The sequence below is a fragment of the Nymphaea colorata genome, chromosome 14 (assembly GCF_008831285.2).
Source record: "Nymphaea colorata isolate Beijing-Zhang1983 chromosome 14, ASM883128v2, whole genome shotgun sequence".
NCBI classification, from domain to species: domain Eukaryota; kingdom Viridiplantae; phylum Streptophyta; class Magnoliopsida; order Nymphaeales; family Nymphaeaceae; genus Nymphaea; species Nymphaea colorata.
Genome location: NC_045151.1, coordinates 6,026,291 through 6,049,355, shown reverse-complemented (window position 1 = coordinate 6,049,355; position 23,065 = coordinate 6,026,291). Strand labels below are relative to the sequence as shown.

The window sequence follows — 23,065 nt, the reverse complement described above, 5'->3', positions numbered from 1 at the left end:
AAATGTAATCAAACCCGTTAATTCCCCAATTCCTATCTTTTCATTAGGGAACCTAGGCTAGGCAGCAGATTCCTTTGCAATTTCCAAATGACTCTTAAGTTGGCGTCACTTTTAATTGATAATCATAATCCAAATCTCCATCAAGCCAATCCCAAACCTTTAAAATCCAAATTAACCAGATTTAGACCTATGGCTTATTCAATTCATCTCGGACGTCCAATCTTTGGATCTATCTTTAAAATTCACTAGCTGGTCGCCTTCTTGGGTGACACACATCCAGGAATTCCTAAAGTACCCTTGAAATGGTGCCACCTAGTTTTCTCACCACCCCTTTTCTGAAAGTCGATTTCATGCTATGATAGTCAGACGTTACTGCAGCTAATTTTTTTCATGTGAGCACTTTTACTAGAAGTAAAAAGGCTTTTACTAGAGTCAATTGTTTTGCTGCATTGAAAGGGTCTTTTTTCTTCACCAGATTCTCGACATCTTGTATGGTGATACGAATCATTTTTAAAAGATTCTAGCCACTCGTTTTCTCGAATGTTTTGACAAAAGAAATCCAAAATTTCCAAATTGTCAGGCTAAGTCCCTTAAGACGGCGCCACCCATCCCTGATAATTCCTAAAACCAGACTGACCAGATTGCTCCACTTCAACTTACATTCAATCCTCACCATCCAATTTCAAATTTATTTTCTTTTCAAATTCCTAATTATCTAGAGGGAGGAACGCAACTCCTTTAAATAAGGAGCCGAATTCCCTTCCTTCACGTACTTTTTTTTTTTTTTTTTTTCAACTTAGCTGACAGATCTTGAGGAGAGCACGCCATGGTAAGCCGAGTCACTTTCTGTGTCGTTTCCCTCCTCTCTCTCGATTATTTCTGGCGTCTTCTTCTTGCTCTTTTCCTATTTATCAATTCTTTTATTCTATCCTATTGTTATTAAATATCCTTTAAAGGAGGAACGTTTCTTTTCGTGGCAGTGCGACTCTGAGGCAAGCTTGTTCTCCTCGTCTCTCTTTCAGTCTACCTACTTCCTTTTCTATTGTTTTCCTCTTCTAACTCTCCACTCTTTCACGACCTCTTCTTTCTTATCATTTTATGCTCCTCTTTCACAGCGTTGACGAGGAAAACAGTTTGCTATCTCTTGGAACTCACGACTTTCGTGAGCTTTTTTCATTAGATTTTCATTCCTGAAGTTCCGCTTTCATCATCTATACTACCTCTACTTAATGAATTTGTAGGAGCAGAAGTTTGGAAGAAGCGAAGGAGCAGAAGGAGGGACAGCGCATTCCCCTCAGTTAGATCTCCTTCAACACTTCTCTCTTCAATTCAGTCTCTCTCTCATCTGCCTTTTCTCTTTTCCTCGTCAATTCCTCCCTTCTCATTCTTTGTTTCTCATCACCGCCTATACCCTTTGTTCCATCCTTTTGTCAGGTTGCAGCAGAAGTTTGGAAGAAACGTAAGTAGCAGCAGGTCTGCTTTTTGCTTAAACGAGGTAGGCGTCAACTTTTAGCCCTTTAGTTTCTTCTAAGGCCTATCTTCTTTTGCTTCTTTTCTTCTTCGTTATTTCCCTTATTTTCTTCTTTTTCCAGGTTGTTCTATCAGCATTTTTCTCTGTTCTTCCTCATGTTCCATGTGTTTCCTTTAAGAGTCTTCGTTTCTATCTAAATAAGCTCTCCAGGTAAGCCTTTCTGAAGTATGTAATATATGACGAATTTATTTTATGCCTTAATTGTATTTCGATTTGTTTTAATTGTTTCAGTGTACTGACCTCCATGACTACTTATATTGGTACTATATTCGGGTTCATTAGTTTCTTACTGTGTTTGGAAGGCCACATTCGTATGGACTAATCTCTTCCTTTCCATGGAAAAGATCACCATGAAAACGGTCGTGTTGATGCACATCTTTAATAGTTCATGCGTGCTTGATTAGAACTTCAATTGCATATTAGGACTGTTGTTTATTCCATCTTGAAGCTGCATGCTCGAGTCTATCTTGTAGGCATACCGTCTTCATCGAGGCAGTTCAGCCCTTAGGTTTATGTTTCAACTCGTGTAGAATTGTAAAAACCAGGTAAAACAGCCTATCTCGTAATCAGATTGTAACCTTTGGTAGTTTACGACTTCCTCACCAGAATAGATTTTTGATTTCCATAAAAGCCATCTCTTAGGTCCCTAGAGTCTCCAGGCCAATTTCCAAGGCCCCTAGGTCACATTTCACCCTCCTTTGGATGCCTGTTTTCTGTAGTAGGAAGTCTAGGTATAAACAGTTCTGGAATCTGGTAAACTTCAGAAGTTCATAGTTCTATATACAGGAATTGGATTTCCACATATAATATCTCATTGGAAAGCTCTAGGAGTTCCCTATTCACACCTAAAGTTTTATCAAAATCCGAAGCCTACAGCCTATAGGTGCCCGTCGAGCTAAGTCTTTACACTCTACATACTGTTTTCTGCAGTTCTCTGCAGAAATCTTCCATGAAACCCTAGATTCTAACTTAACTTTGTGAACTTGTAGTCCTCCATCCCGGATTTGTTTTCTGCAAATAAGGTGCCATTGGAAGCTTGAGAACTCTGCCTTTCTAGTGCCACAAATTTTGTAAACATCCGAGAACATTTGGTATCTCTTAACCAAAATAGTGTAATCTATTTTCTGCAAAACCTTAAATTTCAGGTTTCTATAATGTTACGGTTTCTATAATGTTACCCTATAGTGACTTCTTGGTTTGCCCTCTTTCACCTTAGGACTCTGATTCGAGTTTTGTCACTTCCAGTCAAACTTAGGCATGTTTGCACTGTTTTATTCGTTTTCCATATAAATATCTATTTAGTATTTTGTAAAGCTATTTCTTTCTATACTAATTATTAAGTATAACATGCATCATATGGTTTATAATAGAATCATGCATGTGTGCACTTTCACTAAACCTGCAACATACATTGTGCACCTCCCTACAAGAAATCAAGAAAGATGAATTCAATCTGTGCCATCTGCTTGGAGGGATGGCATGAAGCATCCCTTCTTGATCTCTTTGGGAAACACACATCATTTTCTCAAATACAGAAGGATGCATTAAGACTTATGATTTCAAACCAAGCTGAAAAATCCCATGTTTAGGCATGCTTTTCCTCTCAAATATTTCAAGTCTTCCAAACTTGCGATTTTAAATTATCTTTTCTTTGATATCTCTTTTCTTTAATTGCAATCTAAAACCTGCTTTGTCAGAACTATTTTTTTTTTCTCTAGTGCAGATCGTTTCCATTCCAAAAAAATTTCAAAATCTCAACCAAAAGTAGTTTTAATTAGAATTCTCCATTTTCTCTTTTTTGCAAGATCTTAAAATCCAAGTCCCTATGGCCAAACCCCTAGATTCTTCAAATTGGACCCACTTTTAGGTGAGATTTCAATAAGTTCAAACTTAGACACGTGTCCAATCAAGTCCAGATCTTAACTTCCTTCAGTTTTCATTTTAATCCCCAGTTCGTTTCAAAACACAGGTCAAAATTTTAATCCCCAGTTCGTTTCAAAACACAGGTCAAATCGTGTTTTAAAACCAGATTTCAAACTAAGTCTGCATGTCTTCACTTTTGAAAATTCATGCATCATGTAGGTCTAGGATTGTGTGCATGCATGGATCCTATGATTAAAGAGTTTCAAATAATACCTTGCTTATTTCTAAAATCCTAAGTGTCCAATTATGATCTTTCAATTCTGCACTTTCTAGATCCTACTCAATGCATCATATTTTTATAAAATAGGCCTATTTCCAAATCTATTTATATAGGCACATTAGTTTATGTCTGAGTATCTAGTAATATTCAAGCATAACTTTAACCCTTGGCTTGGTTACTCCTGGTAAAGGTACCAGGAACGACCAAATGTCATATCAACAGACTAGGTCCCATCTCCCATATTTTGTTCCACATTTCTAAAATGGAGGCTAGTCATTCTTTTCAAATTACCTGTCTTTTCACAACAAAAAATTTTCATATATAAACAGTAATCTTTGTTTTGAAGAGGTCTCTGACACACTATATATGACAGAGGAACACACTGGCTAATATATGCAGGAGTTAAGCAAGTATCACATCCTGCATGGCTAGACTATTTGTATAGAACAAGTGATTATGCATTTTCTTGACATTAAACATGCATAATTTTTTAGAAGAAGCATGTGGAAAATCATATGTTGTTTTTCTCTTGTTAGTGTTGTAGAGCAAAAGCATGCTAGAACTAAAATGTGGAACTCTAGATGCATAATGATGCTTTGATCTTCATTATTGCAAGGGAACAACCAAATTCATGGACTTAGTCATACGTACATGTAGCACTAGTGGCATGAGGTTCACCTGACCACAATGTTAAACTACTCATACCATGGGCTGCCTTATTTTTCTCTTTCCTTATTTCCAATTTTTTTTTTTCCTAACATGAGAGACATTAATAATTTGTCTTCTTTAAGTGAGAGCCTGCGTCGAGTCCTCCAGCCTCTGGTTTGCTTTATGTGATGTGAAATAATAAAAAGACAGACATGCACAAATGGAATTTTTATCCAGAGCTTAGTTGTGCATATACCATTAGGTTCACCTTCTTTTCCCTTCTGCATTAGATTTTTTTTTTCTTCAGGCTTCATTCAAATGACAACAAGTGCAAATACATGATATCTTTAAGTTTGGATTATTTGACTAAATGTGGAGGTTATGTATAACTTCTATTGTTATTACATGGATATGTATGTAACTATTCTGATGTTTGTTGAGAGTTTACTGGAGATGTTCTTTTTTCTTGGAGGAGGTTCTTTCAAATTTTAGTTATACTAGAAATATTCCATGTAATGGTAGGAGAAGAAAAGATATTTCTGTAGTGGTTTAGTATACAGAAACAGCTCCTTAATTTTGTTAAGAGAAAGTTTCTCTTGAAACAGAATTTCTCAATTGTTTTGGCGATTCTTATGGACTTTAGTTCATCTAGATCCTTCAGAGGTAAAACCTTCCTGAGTGAATAACGCCTTATTTGTCTAGATTTGTTCTTAATTTTTATCAAAATTGCATGAGCAATGTGGTATATTAGAATTTTTGCATTGTAACTTTACATCCTTTCGAGTTGTGACATATTACAGAATGTTACAGATTTACAGTCTTATTGACCATATCATATGTTCACTATTGATCTTGAATTTAACTTGGACACATTAATCTTTCACGTTGATTGAGGTATCATGAATGATGGTTTTGACATTTTGTAGTGAAATCTTATAGTCATTGTGTGCATATATTTATCTATATTCATGTATGTATGTATGATGCGTATGTGACTATAGGCTAATATATGTATTAATATGTATACTTGTATATAGGTTTTTTTGTAGTTTTGGTTTTTATTTTTTGTTCTAGCCATTGGCTAGTTCCAACAGCTAGTCCTTACTAGCCTCTTCTTTACTCTTTGTGTAAAAATACTCCACTATTCCATGTACAAAGTAAGCTGTTATAAACAACATTTTCTAGTGACTGAATAAAGGATTTTTTTTTTTTCCTTTTGGCCTTGGTGCCTGTTGCTTGCTGCGTAATCATTTGGTGACTGTTAAAGTCACATTCTCATGGTATCAGAGGCAGGTTGGGCTGATTCTTTGTAAGATTCCTAAAGCTGGATAGTTGCTGTGTTTATTTCTGATTCAAGCCATCAGACCTCTATCTGTTCATTGCTGACCTTCTCATCTGGCGGACCCTGCTGAGAGACTTTCTACTACTGAGCTAAGTATTCTTCAATGCCTCTCAGCTGCACCTCTGTGAGAAGGGACATACATTCTAAACAGCACTAAAATACTCAACTGTCTTGATAAATATAACCAGTTTTTACTGCTGCACACCAAGCATTCGATGGTTTTACTGCTGCACACCAATTATACATCTGATTTCAACATAATCTTGTCTCAATTTCTAAGTTGATCGGGAAACTGATTTCTTTAGTTCTTAAGAAAGTCTTCTGATCGTCATCTATCATATTCACCAACTATTCGATGAAACACCTGTGGCATAAACAACGAATTATTTAGTGCTTTGTAACAATCTTGAAGCTTGAAAAATTGGAGGTTGACTTTATGGAAGATTCCGATATTTCGATCGAAAGAGAAAGCTATATTGCTCCATATAAACTTGATGGATCTAATTATATGTTATGGGATAAATGTTTGGAGATGCAAGTTGAAGGAAAATATTTATGGGGCTTCGTAAGAGGTATGACTATTCTTCCTTCTCTCAAATTAACTAAAGTATAAAATAAGGTTGAGATAGAATTAGATAGAGTAGAAAGACAAATTTCTATGAATGAATATTACAAACAACTAGATGATTGGGAGGCCAACTCAAGGATTAAAAAATGGATTTACGGAAGCATTGAATTAAGGATTGCCTAAAATTTCATGTATTATGAGAGGGAAAGTGACGTATGAAAATATCTCAAAGGTATGTTTACTCACAAGGATAAGACCCAAGAATATCTATTGATTCAAAAAGCCAAAATATCAAACAAGGATAAAAGTGGAAGAGATTATTTTATGAAAACCTTTAGTGTTTGGAATGAGGTAGATCAACTCAGCCCTAAACTAGGAATGAATTTCAAATGTCATGAAATTAGAAAAGATGAAGTTGATGAATTTAGATTCTTTCAATTTCTTTAGGGGCTAAGATTCAAATTTGAACAAATATGATAGACTCCATTATCCTTAGCCTCTCTTCCACTTATTCAGGAACTTCTTACCAAATTGAGTGGAGAAGAGGCTAGAATGCATTTATCTAAAGAAATGGATAGTGCTCTCATCTCTAAACAAGAAAAAAAAAAGTTCTAGTCGCTTCAAGACCCAAAAACAATATTAGAATTTATAGACCCCTTCATTTGAAAAATTAAGAGAAATATCAGGTTACTTGCCATTTTTGTCATGAACCGGGTCACCTAAGACCTCATTGCCTAAAACTTAAGGGAAACAATAATGAAGGAAAACCACAAAATTATCGACGAACTTTTCACGGAGGAGGAGCAGCATATACTTAAGGTGGGCAAAGCAATTCTAGACGATTTGATCAAGTTATTGGAAAGGTTGGAAATGTTCAAAATGAAGGATGCGATCTTGCGTCCATTTCCTCGACATTGAATAAAATTATGACGGCTCTTCAACTTATGATAAATCAATCAAATTTTTGAGCTTTTAGATTCTAGTGCTTCATTTCATGTGACACCAAATATATCCTTTCTGACTAAGTTTGAACGAACAAAAAGGGAATCAAACATATTTACCGCCACTAGAAGTCTGGAACATCTTTGAATGTAGGTTCTTGAAATTTTGAAAAAGAATGTGGGAAAAAATAGAAATTATACATACCAAAAGTTAGTTATGTTTTCAAACATAATCTTAGTTTACTTTTTGTCTTTCAAATTTCAGATCTTGTTTTTGATGTAGTTTTCTCATGAAGTAAATGTTTGGTGCAAGATCACCAAATCGGGGCATTGATTGAGAAATGTATTAGAAAGGGAGATCTTTACTACATGAACAATTTATGTATTCCCAAAGTTTTTTTTTGTAATCTTGTAAAAAATGTTGACATCAATATTTGGCATCAAAGATTAGATCATTCGAAGATTAGAAAATTATCTATGATGACTCCTACAAAGACTTTTTGTATTGAGAGCTATAACGACTACTCTTAAGTCTCTTATTGCATTGACATCTATTAAAAAGTTGAACACCTATCAAATGGATGTTAAAAATGTCTTCTTAAATGAAGTTCTTATGGAAAAAGTTTATATGGATGCACCATCAGGTTTACCACTTCCACAATGAAAAGTTTTAAGACTTAACAAAGCTTTATATGTCCTTAAACAAGCTCACTTGGTTCGATCAGTTTAACTCTGTTGTCTCTAATTTGGTTCTCATTCATGTTTGATTGACACTGTCTTGTTTGTTAAAGATATTGCTGTTGGTATCATAATTCTCTTATTATATGTCATCCATTATCATTGCAAGTAATGACAAAGAAGGAATTAAAGAATGTAAGAGTTTGTTGCAAAAGACTTTTAAAATGAAAGATTTAAGTTTTTTAATGTACTTTCTTGAAATTGAGGTTGTGTATTCCACTAGAGACTTTTTTTTTTTACCAAAAAATAGGTTTGCTACAGAAATTATTGCTAAATCAGGCATAACAGATGATAAAATCATGAAACCCTTGAAGTACTAACAAGCAAAATGAAGATTGATGATGGAGTTCCTCTTGATAGCTTGCGATACCATTAATGTATCCCAGCCTCACCTGTCTTCATATCACTCATATGGTTTATACAGTAAGTCAATTTCAACATGCTCCATCAACCGTTCATATGAGAGCTGTTTTTTCGTGTCACAGATACATCAAAGGGACACTAAATAAGGGAGTATTTATGGCTTCTTTTTTTTCTCTCCATTTGATTGCTTATACTAATGCTGATTGGGAGGAGATCCAAATGATAGACATTCAACCACTAGATTTTGCACTTTTTTAGGAGAATCACATCTGATGGAAGTGCAAGAAGCAACAGAAAGTTTCTCTTTCTTCTACCGAAGCTGATTATGGTGCCATAGCCTTTAAAATCATGGAAATTGTTTGACTCCATTAAATGCTCCTTGATATGGGAAGAAGAATAGTGGATTGTGCTGCGACAACAAAAGTTCTATCTACATTGCTAGGAACTATACATTTCATGAACAAACCAAACATATAAAGGTGGACTGCCATTATGTTTGTGAAGAATTTTTAAGAAAACTATTAAGCTTCCATATGTTTCTTTTGCATTCTAGCCGACCGATTTCTTCACTAAACCCCTATGTTCACCTATATTTAATTTTCTTCTAGAAAAACTTTTGGTGATAGCACCGTAAAAAATGTCACAAGGGTGCGCCATTTTTGGACCCGCACCCGCGTCGACCCAGATTCGCACCCAACCAAGTCTAAGGTGAGTCAGGTGCGGTCAGCCGCACTCGACTAAAATGGTCAATTTTGGACACCTAGGTGCGGTCAAACAACACCATGTCTATTTTGGTCCATGTTTTGGGTTTTTTTTATTTTTATTCTTAACAAAATTGATTTAGGGCACGAGATCGTGCCTTTCGCCCCATCCCGCTGCTCTCTCTCCATCGACAATCGATCGTGTCCTCCACCGGCAGCATCCTCTCCGTTCGGTGGCATCCTCTCACACCTTTCCACTTTTTCTTCTGTTCTTCACTCACGATTCACGACCGAAGCTGCATCATCTTCGTCCGGCGTCTCTGCTGTTTTTGTATGATTTTCATGTTTCCTCTATTTCTTGTTAAGCATTTAAGTGTCTGTGATGCGATTTCTTGTGGCAGTTATGCTATGTCCTTGTACAATCAACATCTTAGTTTCTATTGCATATCTAGACTTTAGTTTAAGTCTGCCTCGTCTGTTTTTAACAGTAGAAGTAAGCTCTCTCTCTCACTCTGCTGCAGGCAGCATAGCCTCGTCAAGTTTTAATGATGTTTCTTATTACTTTTGTTTTATATTGATGAAGTGAATATTTATTCCCTTATTGTGGATAGCTGCAGTAGAGTCTCTGCTGTTTCTTTGAATTGCTCGATGTCATTATGACACTATGCTGGAAATTTAGTATTATAAGCTGAAATGGGGAATTCAAAGTGATACCTTTACTGTCTTGTTCATTTCTATTGTTGTTATTATTTTTGTTATTATAGGCCCACAGTGCCGCTCTTAGATTGTTATTATTTTGTTTGACCGTGAGTCAGGTTGTGTACTTGTGTTATTCAAGTGCATGTGCATTTGTCCATTTATGATTGAAAGGGAACTATGCAGACTATCTATTCTTAAAGTTGAACTAAATTTGTGCAACTGACCCATTAAATTTGTTATATTTGAAATTTTTCATTTTGAAGAAAGATGGCTCAAATTTTCATTTTGAAGAAAGATGGCAGACATAAGGAAGGGAAAAGAAGTTGTTTCAAATTCTCCTGCTTTAGGTTCTTCATCTAGTATAATAATAAATTAATAATAAGAATAATAATAAATACCTTCGCCGCACCGCCGCACCCAAATTTTTTGAGATGTGCGCTTCGGCACCCGCACCCGCACCCCGCACCTATGTGACATAGACCATAAATTTGAGGGGGGGGGTGTTAAGAAAGAAGGTATATGTGTGTGCATATATTATCTATATTCATGTATATATAATGTCTATGCGATTATAGGGTTTAATATATGTATTAATATGTATGCTTCTGTATAGGTTTTTTTGTAGTTTTTAGTTTGTATTTTTTTATTTTTTGTTCTAGCCGTTGGCTAGTTCCACCAGCTCTCAATAGCTAGTCCTTACTAGCCTCTTCTTTACTTTGTGTGTATACATACACTACTATTTCATGTACAAAGTAGGCTGTTATAAACAACATTTTCTATTGATTGAACAAAGGATTTTTTTTCTTCTATTTGGCCTTGGTGTCTATTCCTTGCTGTGTAATCATTTGGTGATCGTTAAAAGTTACATTATCATTTAGTTCATCTAGATCATTCCGAGGTAAAACCTTCCTGAGTGAATAACGCCTTATTTAACCAGATTTGTTCTCAATTTTTATCAAAATTGCATGAGCAATGTGGTATATTAGAATTTTTGCATTGTAACTTTACATCCTTTCGAGTTGTGACATATTACAGAATGTTACTGATTTACAGTCTTATTGACCATATCACGTGTTCACTATTGATCTTCTTGGAGACATTAATCTTTCACGTTGATTGAGGTATCATGAATGATGATTATGACATTTTGTAATGAAATCTTATATAGTCATTCTTGTAACATATCTTGCTTTTGGAAAAATTACAACATACATTCATGAATATGCTTATTTATTTTATATTACTACATAGCAAATAATTTTGATATTTCCATAGACTAACGCAGTAAGTTGTTTGAGGTGGTAACAGGTCATACTTGTTGATGGAGAGTCCTGCAGCGAGTTCGTATGTAAGAAACAGGAGATTTGACAATTACTTTCAGTCATGGACTGATTCTAATGTTCAGAATGCAAAAAGGTCATCAAATAGAGGAATGCAATATGGATTCAGCTGGAAAGATTACACTGATGACAATAGTTGGAGTGCTTCCTTAGCTTCTTACATTAGAATTATCACTTGTTTTATGACAATGATGTGTACAACTTTCATATGGGGCCTAATAATGTTCATTCTTCTACCCTGGCCATGCGAAAGGATCAAGCAAGGAAATGTGTATGGCCATATAACTGGGTGGCTATTGGTATGTTCCTTTTGTTGAGTGTACGTCTGCTAGTTCTGTTTATTCTCACTGCCTTTAATTTTCTTATCTTATACATCTTAAACAGATGAACAATTTATCACCATGTACATGCCCATAGCAGGTTCATGTGTGCCTAGTAAGTGTAGGTGTCCAATTGGTTCTCTATCTGCACATGCATTTGCCTGATGCAATGTATCTGGTCACAAGGATATTGAACATCATATGTGCATGCCTATGTGCATTTGTGGAAATGTGATTTGTCCCAATTGAGTGTGTGAGATTCTTAATGTAAAGTAACAAGCTTAGCTATCATCATAAGTGCAAATTCTTAAATAATTTTAATTTATGAAATGAATAATTGAGAAATCTGAATTGGAGAATGCTCATGATAAATTAGTAGAAATGCTAAATCAACAACCAACATCTTGGTGTGCAATTAATAAAATTTGAATATAATGTCTAAAAGAGAATAACAGTACAAAGAAGATGAGGTCAAGGAAACATGCAATTTTTATCTGCCGCTCTATTGCTTCAACATGGGTTGCATAGGTTGTGTTGAGTGTCTTGATGAAAAAATATTAGTAGGAAAGAGACCTGTATGCTTATAAGTTATAACAGCCTATCGAAAATTTAGTCCTGTATCTAAGAATGGAGAAGTCATAGGGGACTTATAAGAGGGCCAGCTAAGTGAATTGTTCTGCTTATTAGTCTCATTAAGGTTGAACTGAAGCTGCTAAGGGATTGGTTGAGATCTGCCATTTTCTTCTTCTTGTTGCTGGATATCTCGTTCGTATGCATCTTCTCTTTATTTCCCAAGTCTCTAGTGAGTTACAGATAGAGTTTGAAAAGATCAAATCTTTGATGATTCCATCATACAGATTGAGTTGCGAAAACTTCTGGATAGGTATCCTCCACCAACTAATAGCCGGAGCCTGTTTGGAAGTGGGCTGAGTTGTTACAATGCCAAGCTAGAAATTATAGTTTTTAAAAATGTGGTAAGAATGAAATATCTAAACCCTAGTCTGTTCCTTGGAAGGGATCCACCATCATGACTCCACCTCTGCTGTTTAATTTTGAAAAGGATTGAAAGGTTCAATGTTCTCACCATCACTAAATGTAACAACCCGACTCACTCCCGGGCTCGGGCTTCTGGTTCGACAGATCCCAACCCGCCCTCTAACATTTTCGGTTCCAACCCTGAAAAGGCTAGGAACCAGGACAATCATCTCATTAATGGCCTCCCTTTATAAGCTCTTGAAGATTCCTCACAATCTTCAATACGGGATTAAACTTCTGGGGTGTTACAATCCACCCCCCTTAAGGCACACGCGTCCGCGCGTGTGGGACCCCAGGTCTGAGTGTTGAACCTTGCTCTGATACCACTGTAACAACCCGACCCACTCTCGGGCTCGGGCTCCTGGTTCGACGGATCCCAACCCGCCCCCTAGCATTTTCGGTTCCAACCCTGAAAAGGTTAGGAACCAGGGCAATCATCTCATTAATGGCCTCCCTTTATAAGCTCTTGAAGATTCCTCACAATCTTCAATACGAGACTAAACTTCTGGGGTGTTACACTAAAATAGTTCAATTGTTTCTTAAAGGCATTTTATACGAAGAATTCTGATGCTTGTTATTTTCAAAATAACGGCGTACAAATATTTTAAGTGTGAAGAATATGGATTCTTGTGGAAATCATCCTTTGGTTTCTAGTGGGTTTTTCAATCTAAAGATAAAGAACATAAATTTGTAGTTGCTAGTTCAGGTGAAAAAGGAAAAAAAGATAATGAAAGTCAAATTGGTTGCTGTGGCTTATATTTACATAAAGGACTATGTAAAAAGGTCATCTGATGGTTGATTGGCTGATTGATTATGATTAAACATATAATAGCATGTATGCCTTTAATAGCTATACCTCTTGAACATCCTCACAAAAGAAAGGAGCTAATGCAAATTTTTACTGAGTTTTGTTGGAAATTATGTCTCTCATGGAGAGCTACTTCTTTTATGGAAACTGTTAGAATATGTTGTTATGGGAACCGGGTCCATATCTGGACCCGGTTCTATGGGGCATGGGTACCGAGGCGGGCTCGGTACCCTAGGCAGCTTCTCCTCTCTCCCTCTTTATATTGTCACTTGTGTTTAGTGTTGAATTAAGTGAAATATTATTTTCTCTCTCCTAGGGTTGCGGTGTGCCCCTAGGTCAGAGCCTCCCCGTGGTTTTTCACCTCTCTCTGAGGTTTTCCACGTAGATTGTGTGTTTGTTCTCCACTCTCTCTCTCTGTGGTTCGTGTTTCTACATGGTATCAGAGCCAGCGGAGTTGGAGAAGCGTTTTCTCCGAGGATCGTCAAGTTTTTTCGTCGCCCGACGCCGTTGAAGTTCCGGCGCCGCTGCTGCCCGTTTGACGTCGCCCTGCTCTGCCGCCGCTGTCCTTTGTTCCGCCGCCGCCGTCCTCTGTTCCGGCGCCGCTGCTGCACTTGTGACGTCGCCCTGCTCTGCCGCCGCCGTCCTTTTGTTCCGCCGCCGCCGTCCTCTGTTCCGCCGTCCTCTGTTGCGCCTCCGCGGTCCTCCGTTCGGCCCGTTCTTTGTTTCTGCCACCGTGGGTGGCCTCTGTGTTGCGCCGTCGCCTGCTTTCCGTTGCCGCTGCCTCCTTCCCGTCGCCGTTGCCTCATTCCCGCTGCTGTGCCTCTTGTTGCTGTGTCTTGTTTGTGATGGCAGAAGCGATGGGGACTCAAAAAGATGCCGTTCTTGACACGGGCAGCGCCTCCAAGACTGAGAACGTGCCGCTCCAGGTCACCTCCATCCGTCTGACCAAGGACAATTACCTATCTTGGTCTGCCGCTCTCGAGATTGGGATTACTAGCCGTGGGCGTCTCTCTTACATCACTGGCGACAAACCTGCGCCCATCAAATCTGATCCTCAATGGGCAACGTGGGCGTTGGAGGACAGCCAAGTGAAGGTGTGGATTATCAGCTCCGTGTCATCCGATATCCAGCCCCTCATTCTGCGGAAGCCGACCTCTTTTGATATGTGGACTGTGCTTGCAAAGATGTATGGTCGCAAGAAGAGACATCTGCGTACCTATCAGATTAAACGCAGTATTTACTCTCTGACACAGGGTGATTTGTCTGTTGCTGCCTTCTATGCTGCCCTGAAGACCAAATGGGAGGAGCTAGATTATCATGTGACTGATGAGTGGACGTGCGGTTCAGATCATTCCCTCTACTGGGAAAAGGAATGGATGGACCGTACGTTTCTGTTTTTGGGAGGCCTGCGGGATGAATTTGAGTCTATTCGTAGCCAGATTCTTAATGGTGATGAGATTCCGGGGATAGAGGAAGTATATGCTCGTGTTGAGTCTGAAGAACAACGTCGCCAGGTGATGCATCTTGACACCGGTCATGGCCCTTCTGCCTTTGTCAGCCGTGCCTCAGGGACTGGGCAGCGTCCTGCCCGACATTGCACTCATTGCCACAAGTTGGGGCATTCAGTGGATTTCTGTTGGGATCTTCATCCCGAGAAGAGACTGGTCAGAGGTCGTCCTCCCTCTGGCAAGCGTAGCCCTACTGTGTCTGATTCCAGTCAGAGCAATTCTTCTAGTGGTGCAAAGTCCAAGTTGTCTCCTGCTCAACTCAAGGAGCTACAGGCGTACATTAGCCGTCTATCTACTACCCCTGAGGAGTCCTCCACGTCTGAAGGGGCTCAGCTAGCCCAAGCCCTCGTTGCCTCGACTGATCAAGGTAACCCTTCTCTTGGTGATTGGATTGTTGATAGTGGAGCCACTCACCACATGACAGGGGACTCTAAACTCTTTCAAGAATATCAACTTTCCTCTGGCAAGCAACGCGTGTCTATGGCAGATGGGTCTTCTATCTCTGTGGCTGGGAAAGGGAGCTTGTCCCTGCTGAACAAATACCATCTCCACAATGCCCTGCATGTTCCAAATATTCCTGTGAACTTACTCTCTGTCAGCAGTATTACTAAAGAATTAAACTGTAATCTAATTTTCTCTGCTGATCATTGTTCCCTGCAGGACTTGGTGACGGGGAAGAAGATTGGGATTGGTTCGGTTACTGATGGGCTCTACAGGCTGCCGGTACAAGTTGCTTCAGCGTTGATTTCTGCCACGAGTGGTCACTTGTCTGGTGTGAATGATAGATCTACTGTTCTGCGATGGCACGAGCGTCTTGGACATCTCCCCTTCCAGTTAATAAAGAAGTTGTTTCCTCATTTGTTTGCTTCTGTCTCCATTGACTCCTTCGCTTGTGAAGTGTGTCAATTGGCTAAACATGTCAGGGCTTCATACCCTATTTCTTTGAATAAATCCACTCATCCGTTTGCCTTAGTTCATTCCGATGTTTGGGGTCCTTCTGGAGTACCCACGTGTGGTGGTTGTCACTATTTTTTGACGCTTATTGATGATTACTCTAGATGTACGTTCGTGTACTTGTTGCGAGAACGTAGTGAGGTTCCAGCAGTTGTGAAAAACTTTGTTGCCTTTGTTGAGACTCAATTCCATACTACTGTTCAAGCTTTCCGTACGGATAATGCAAGAGAATATGTCTCCCAATCCCTTGATGACTTCTTGAAAGGAAAGGGTATTGTTCATGAAACCTCTTGTAGTTATACCCCTCCTCAGAATGGTATAGCTGAACGTAAAAATCGTCATCTATTGAATGTTACCCGGGCCATTATGTTCCAACGTCATGTCCCGAAGCGGTATTGGGGTGATGCACTTCTCACTAGTGCACATCTCATTAACCGTATGCCTACTAGAGTGCTGGATGGTCGGTCTCCTTATTCTAGCCTGTGGCCTACTCAGAATCCGTGGCCTCTTACTCCTCGTGTCTTTGGGTGCAGTTGTTTTGTGCATAATCATAGCCCTACTCTCAAAAAACTTGATCCCCGGTCTATTAAAGGAGTTTTCTTGGGGTACTCTCCCACTCAGAAGGGGTATAAATGTGTGGATCCCACTACTTCCAAAGTATATGTTTCGAGGGATGTCACATTTCATGAACATGAGTCGTATTTTCCGGTGAATCCTCTTCAGGGGGAGTGTCTTGGGAACAAAGGGGAAGAGTATTCCTCTAATCAGCTGATTCAGTTTATGGAGTTTTTGGATTACAAGGTTAGTCCCAGTGTGATTGACACGGTCACGGTCAGTAATGAGAAGGGCAGTCATATGGAAGGGGTCACGGTGGATGCTCAGCCCACTGTTGCCCGGGATCACTTGTTTGGCAAGGTTTATGTCAGAAAGGAGAAAGCTACTGTGGAAGATGTTGGTGATGAGGATAGAACCAATCCCAATCTTGTGATCTCCCCGGATGACCCAAGTCCATCGAATGAAGAGCTCCCTATTGCTTTGCGCAAAGGCACCAGGTCATGTACTTCTCACCCTATTCAGAGATTTGTTTCTTATGCTAAGCTCAGTACAAATTACAAATGTTTTATCACAACCTTATCCAAAGTTGTTATTCCCAGGTCGGTGGATGATGCTAAGGATGATCCCAAGTGGTTACATGCTATGACGGAGGAGATGGGTGCGTTAGCTAAGAACAAAACATGGGAAGTTGTTGATATCCCTAAAGGGACACACTTAGTTGGCTCTAAGTGGGTTTACAACGTGAAGTACAAACCTGATGGCACTGTAGATCGATATAAAGCTCGTCTGGTTGCAAAGGGGTTCAGCCAGAAGTATGGGATCGACTATCTTGAGACCTTTGCCCCTGTTGCAAAGTTGAAGACTGTGAGGGTTATTCTTGCTCTTGCTGTGCACAAGAAGTGGCGCATGGACCAGCTTGATGTTAAAAATGCGTTCTTGAACGGCCATCTGGAGGAAGAAGTCTATATGAGCATGCCTCCCGGGTATGTTCAAGAGGGAAAATGTTGTCACCTCAAGAAAGCTTTGTATGGCTTGAAGCAGTCGCCTAGAGCTTGGTTTGAGAGACTAAGGATCGTTATGAAGTCCACTGGGTACAAGCAAGGAAATGGAGATCATACCCTATTCATAAAGCAGAGAGATGGTCTGGTGAGTCTTCTCCTTATCTACGTTGATGATATGATTGTCACGGGCAGTGATGAAGAAGAAAACAGAAAGATGAAAGAGAGATTAGCTAAAGAATTCGACCTCAAGGATCTGGGTAAGCTGAGATACTTTTTGGGGATAGAAATTGCTCGATCAGAGACAGGGCTGGTTATGAATCAAAGGAAGTACACTCTTGACTTACTAAAGGAGACAGGTAAACTTGGTTGTAGGCCCTATCTTACTCCTATGGAGTCGGGAACTAAGATGAGTATCAAGACGGGCACCACTCTGGATGAGGAAGGAAAAGGGCGATATCAGAGGCTAGTCGGTAAGCTTATCTATCTTACTCTAACTCGCCCTGATATCACGTATGCGGTAAATGTGCTAAGTCAATTTATGCATGCTCCCACGGATTGTCATTGGAAGAGTGCAGAACGAGTGTTGGGGTATCTAAAGAATGACCCAGGAAAAGGGCTGCTGTATACTCGACAAGACAAACTTACTATTGAGGGCTACTCAGATGCAGATTGGGCAGGGTGTACTGACACAAGGAGGTCTACTACAGGGTATTGTATCTTTCTTGGAGGTAACCTAGTTGTTTGGAGAAGTAAGAGGCAAGAAGTATGTTCGAGATCTAGTGCTGAAGCTGAGTACAGGGCTGTTGCAATGGGGGTTACAGAGATGCTGTGGCTGAAGATTCTTTTGACTGATATTGGTGTGGAACTGGGAGATAAAATGAAGATGTACTGTGACAACAAGTCTGCGATTAATCTTGCCAATAATCCAGTTCTACATGACAGGACCAAACATGTGGAGATTGACCGTCATTTTATCCGGGAACGCATTGACTCAAAGGAGCTGATTCTGCCATATATGAAGTCTGAAGATCAAGTTGCAGACGTCCTAACTAAAGGGCTTTGTACTTCTTCATTTGAAAAGAATGTTAGCAAGCTTGGCATGTTTGACATGTATGCCAAGCTTGAGGGGGAGTGTTAGAATATGTTGTTATGGGAACCGGGTCCATATCTGGACCCGGTTCTATGGGGCACGGGTACCGAGGCGGGCTCGGTACCCTAGGCAGCTTCTCCTCTCTCCCTCTTTATATTGTCACTTGTGTTTAGTGTTGAATTAAGTGAAATATTATTTTCTCTCTCCTAGGGTTGCGGTGTGCCCCTAGGTCAGAGCCTCCCCGTGGTTTTTCACCTCTCTCTGAGGTTTTCCACGTAGATTGTGTGTTTGTTCTCCACTCTCTCTCTCTGTGGTTCGTGTTTCTACAGAAACAAAGGTGGTTAAGGGTTACAAGAATGAATTCAATAAGTTTCTTTTAGTGAGATGCTTTCCAAGGAATAGATAACCTTCATCTAGCTATGTTCATTGACAGAAAAGGTGGATTAGACGCATGGATTATTTAGTCTTAAGACTGCCATTGCTTTAAAAAATGGCATTCATAGTATTGTACTTGATTCATAGATTGGTTCCAGCTCACATCAGAAGTATTTCTTATTTATCTACTTCTCCAGATGATTAATGCAGCACGGCAGATTGTTCACTGACTGATGGGTATTGATGTGGAGGGTAAATCTGTAGAATTGACTAAAGTTGCTGCTCAAGACCATCTAGTTGATCGCATGTCTTTACATCATACACTTCAATCATGCCATGGTCCTTATTGAAAATAATTGTATTAAAGGATTTAGTCCAACATGGCTTCTACATAAGCTCTTAAGCAGAGATTAATTAGGAGGTGGTGATAATGCAGAATGTCCAATAATTGGTAGCATTATCATCGCGATGTGCCTTCATTAATTCATGAACTTTATGGGCTGTGAAGTAGGACTGAGAAAACGTGTGTGCAACCGGTCACATCCCATGTCCTAATGTTGTACAACTCTTCTTTTGCAGCTAGTGCATCCCCTTTCATGTCTTTGTATCCATAGCCATGTGATGCAGCTGAAGATAGGAGGGATTATCTGATAGACAAGGGCTTCTGAATCATTGAAGGAGCAGTCTGTGTCTTGGAACAAACTGAATTGTGCTCAGTTCCATGGCAATTATGTGTTCTTGTGTAGCTTTATTTTTGTTCTTTTACATTGTTATGCCTTGGAAGTTTTTGTTAATCTTCTAAATCCCAAGCTCTGTCATTTTTTTTTTATATAAAAAAGGTAGCTTCTGTAAGATGTGTACAGGAGCAAGACTCAGGGACTACCTTGCTTGCACCAAAGGTATCTTGATGGCATTTGTGGACAAGATCTGCAAAAAGCCATTAGATTGGTTTTTGTCTGACATTATAATGCTCCACCATGAAAGTTTCATCTCATATTGAAGCTTGTGAACATTTTTCAAGGGTTTATAAGAGGGCTGGCTAATTCATTGCTTGTCCTGATTGTTTATTGAGTCTAGAACAGAAGCTGCTAGGGGGCGAGTTGGGATCCATCAAACTAAAAACCCAACCCTGATGTGGAAGCAAACGAGTTCTTACATACATGACTATTTTTTACATGCACCATGGATTTTCACAATCTTACTTTTTTGTTCCCTAGAGTTGCACTTTTTCCTATTAAGGTGGTCAACAATTTTTGGTACTTGCTCTGAAGAATGTCCATTTTCATGGACTATGTGAAATCAGCTTGACATGTTCTCTTTTGCAGTGGCATCCAACCTGATTTTGTTCCTCTAGTTTTCCATGATAAAGGATGCTCCAAATGTGAGACAATAGTAAGTTTTGGGTCATACATTTGTGACATGGTGAATGCATATTTGACATTGGTTCACTAGCGTACGCTGAGACATATGGGGCACTGCTTTTCTCTGCAATTTTCCTTCAAAATAATATGTACAAAAATAATCATCTTGCTAGTTGCTACTAAATTTAATAAGAAACGTAACATTATTGTCTCTATGATTGTTATTTTGTGGAAATTTCTTACCTTGATTCATTTGTTCATGGCATTAAGTCATGACTTTGTTTATTGAAAATATAGTTCCTTTGGTCCTCTTAGTGTTCTAATAGAGTTGATTGCATTGGCTTACATCTGTTCTGTTGGCATAACAAGCTGGTATATTTCATCCTTTTCAGCAATTTTTTGGGGTTCGTCTCATGTTCTGGCTGTGTTATTTGGCTTTGTCTCATTTAATTGTGATCTAAGAACCTGATCTATCTTGCAGATTTTTTTTTTGTGAAAATCTGATTCATGTAGTACAAGTCTCTCCGTTTCTTAATATCGTTTTCTATTTGGAGATGCTAGTCAGTAGTGATCTAGACTCATCTTTCATGCTACTCATACATTCACTTGTGCTGTCCTTAATTTGAAAATGTGGTAAAAATGTCTACTTTTGCAGCAGAGTTTGGTAAGCTAGTTTTGTGTTATAGACAATGAAAGTTTCATGTTTAGGTTTCAAGTTTAAACTACAAGCATCAGTGCTTGATATGTTTACATCTTACCCTGAGGCCAAACATGAATATGTACAACTACCACTGAGGATACTGCTACATGGGCTGGCCCAGCCTCCTAATTTGTGGAAGTTACTGCCACCAAAAGACTGGGTGGCTGTGTCTCTTGAACCTTTGTATGTTGTCACTTCGAGTTTATCTTTATGTTGCCTTTTTTCATCTTTATGTGCTTTAGTTTTGTGTAACAGATGCGGATTTTGGGGAATCCTATAACAATAGAAGGTGCTGAATACTCAAAGACAAAAGCTATTTATATAAGTAATCATGCGTCTCCTCTTGACATATTCCTTGTGATGTGGCTCACTCCAAAGGGCACTGTGGGGATTGCAAAGAAAGAGGTAAACCTGAACTATTTGTAATGGTCATTGTAAATCTTTGCACTTGGGTGAGCAATTTTATGAGCTGCTCCATTAAGTTACGCCTCTTTGCATGTTTTATTTTTAGTGAAATGGAAAACTGCCGTTTGTAATACTAAGAGACCATAGTTCAATTTTAAATTATATCTTAAAAAATTCTCACTTTGATCTATGCTTTTTGCCTATGATCTTGAATGTTGCCCTAGTACTATGTATTGTATATCTCCTGTTTGGTTAGTTCAAAATGCATGATTTTTTTTTCCCGGCAATACGATGTCGAAGTTTTTTCCCTTCCTACAGATCATATGGTATCCACTATTCGGACAGTTATATTTGTTGGCAAATCACCTCCGGATTGACCGCTCGAATCCAGCCTCTGCCATCGAGTCAATGAAAAAGGTCCTTACGCTTTCCTTGGCCTTCTGGTTTTTTTATATTATACTTTTTATGGTTTGGCTGAGAATCCGTAAATACTCAGGCTGCTCATGTTGTGGTAAAGAATAATCTGTCCTTGATAATCTTCCCGGAAGGTACTCGTTCAGAAACAGGGAGGCTGCTTCCATTTAAGAAGGTTTTCTCTTCATCCAGAAAATTTACTCTCTCAATCTCTTTCTTCCTATACATCCCTTTCCACTTCCCATGTGATGACGCCAAAGTTTTTATGGTTCTAACTTTGTGTAGTGCTTAACTCAGGGATTTGTTCATATGGCTCTGCAAACAAGGTTGCCAGTTGTCCCCATTATTCTGACAGGAACACATCTTGCATGGAAAAAGAACAGTCTACGGGTTAGACCTGCTCCTCTAAGTGTAAGATACCTTCCTCCGATAAAAACTGATGACTGGAGCGAAGACATGATTAGTGAGTACGTTGACATGATACATGCCTTATACGAGAAGCACCTTCCAGAATCTCAAAAGCCTCTTTTATAGGAAAGGATGATATGGCGGAAATTCTATTTGTATAGCAAAGGATGATATGACGGTAATTCTATTTGTACAGCGAAGGATGATCTGATGGAAATTCTATTATACGGAAAGGGTGTTCTATCAGGTGCCTGGCATTCGGCCCATGTACATGAAGTTCTTATTAATAATAATATGTCCATTTTTCTGGCATGTAATTTGGTTGATCCCAAAGTCCGAGATGATAGGCCTACATTTTCTAGTTCCTTAAATTGTAAGTGTATAGATGGTACACGGTGGAGAGGTTCAACTGAGACGATTTGGAGATCGAGAATAAAAATCAAACATCGTGAGCTTGTGGTTTCCCATTCCCAAGTTTATCCATATATTCTCTATGCTGGTTTTCCAGATCATGTTATTCTTCAGAGATGAAGTTGGGCGTCAACCATGCAGCATAAAAATCAAACATCGTGAGCTTGTGGTTTCCCATTCTCAAGTTTATCCATATATTCTCTCTGCTGGTTTCCCAGATCATGTTATTCTTCAGAGATGAAGTTGGGCGTCAACCATGCAACTGATTTGGAGGATCAGTGTTCCCTCCCGTCAGCAGTATGCTTCTTGTATGACCAATTAATTACCCTGCCAGAATTATAAATTTGAGACAATCATCCGTTTCTGTTCAAAGATATGCTGGTCTTGCATCTGATACAATAGGTAGACACAATTTCTGTTTAAGAGAAGCTAGCTGAGAACAACGCCCGCTATTATCGTCAACAAATGCCAGTTCACTTGGCTGTAGAGCAAGCAAATCACCGTAAGATCTGGAGCAGCTCCTAGATGCTCCTTAAGCTAAAAGTACTTTTAGTTGTTCCTCTATTATCTTTTAAATTATTGGCTATGATATATAGCACGATATATCTTGCTATGTGATGCGCTGTTTATCTGCAGCGCTGATTTCTCCAATCAACTGACCGATCAGATGACAAAAGTTAATAGGGATTATGTTTTCGATCGTGTC

General features: G+C 39.0%; 1 protein-coding gene across 1 annotated transcript; it reads left to right on the top strand.

Annotated features, from left to right (window-relative positions):
- Nucleotides 1–795: 795 nt before the first annotated feature.
- On the top strand, nucleotides 796–22,265 carry LOC116267425 (1-acyl-sn-glycerol-3-phosphate acyltransferase-like). Its single transcript, XM_031649132.2, has 9 exons — nucleotides 796–829; nucleotides 1,242–1,297; nucleotides 1,435–1,495; nucleotides 1,593–1,681; nucleotides 10,983–11,313; nucleotides 20,977–21,126; nucleotides 21,445–21,543; nucleotides 21,623–21,715; nucleotides 21,838–22,265. The coding sequence occupies exons 1-9, from the start codon at nucleotides 827–829 to the stop codon at nucleotides 22,072–22,074; spliced, it is 1,119 nt and encodes a 372-aa protein (XP_031504992.1). The 5' UTR covers nucleotides 796–826; the 3' UTR covers nucleotides 22,075–22,265.
- The last annotated feature ends 800 nt before the right edge of the window (nucleotides 22,266–23,065 follow it).

Excerpts from the sequence above, each read along its gene's own strand:
- LOC116267425 (XM_031649132.2), top strand. Across the intron at positions 21,127-21,444 it reads TGGGGATTGCAAAGAAAGAG|ATCATATGGTATCCACTATT; the intron begins GTAAACCTGAAC and ends CCCTTCCTACAG. Across the intron at positions 21,544-21,622 it reads CCATCGAGTCAATGAAAAAG|GCTGCTCATGTTGTGGTAAA; the intron begins GTCCTTACGCTT and ends GTAAATACTCAG.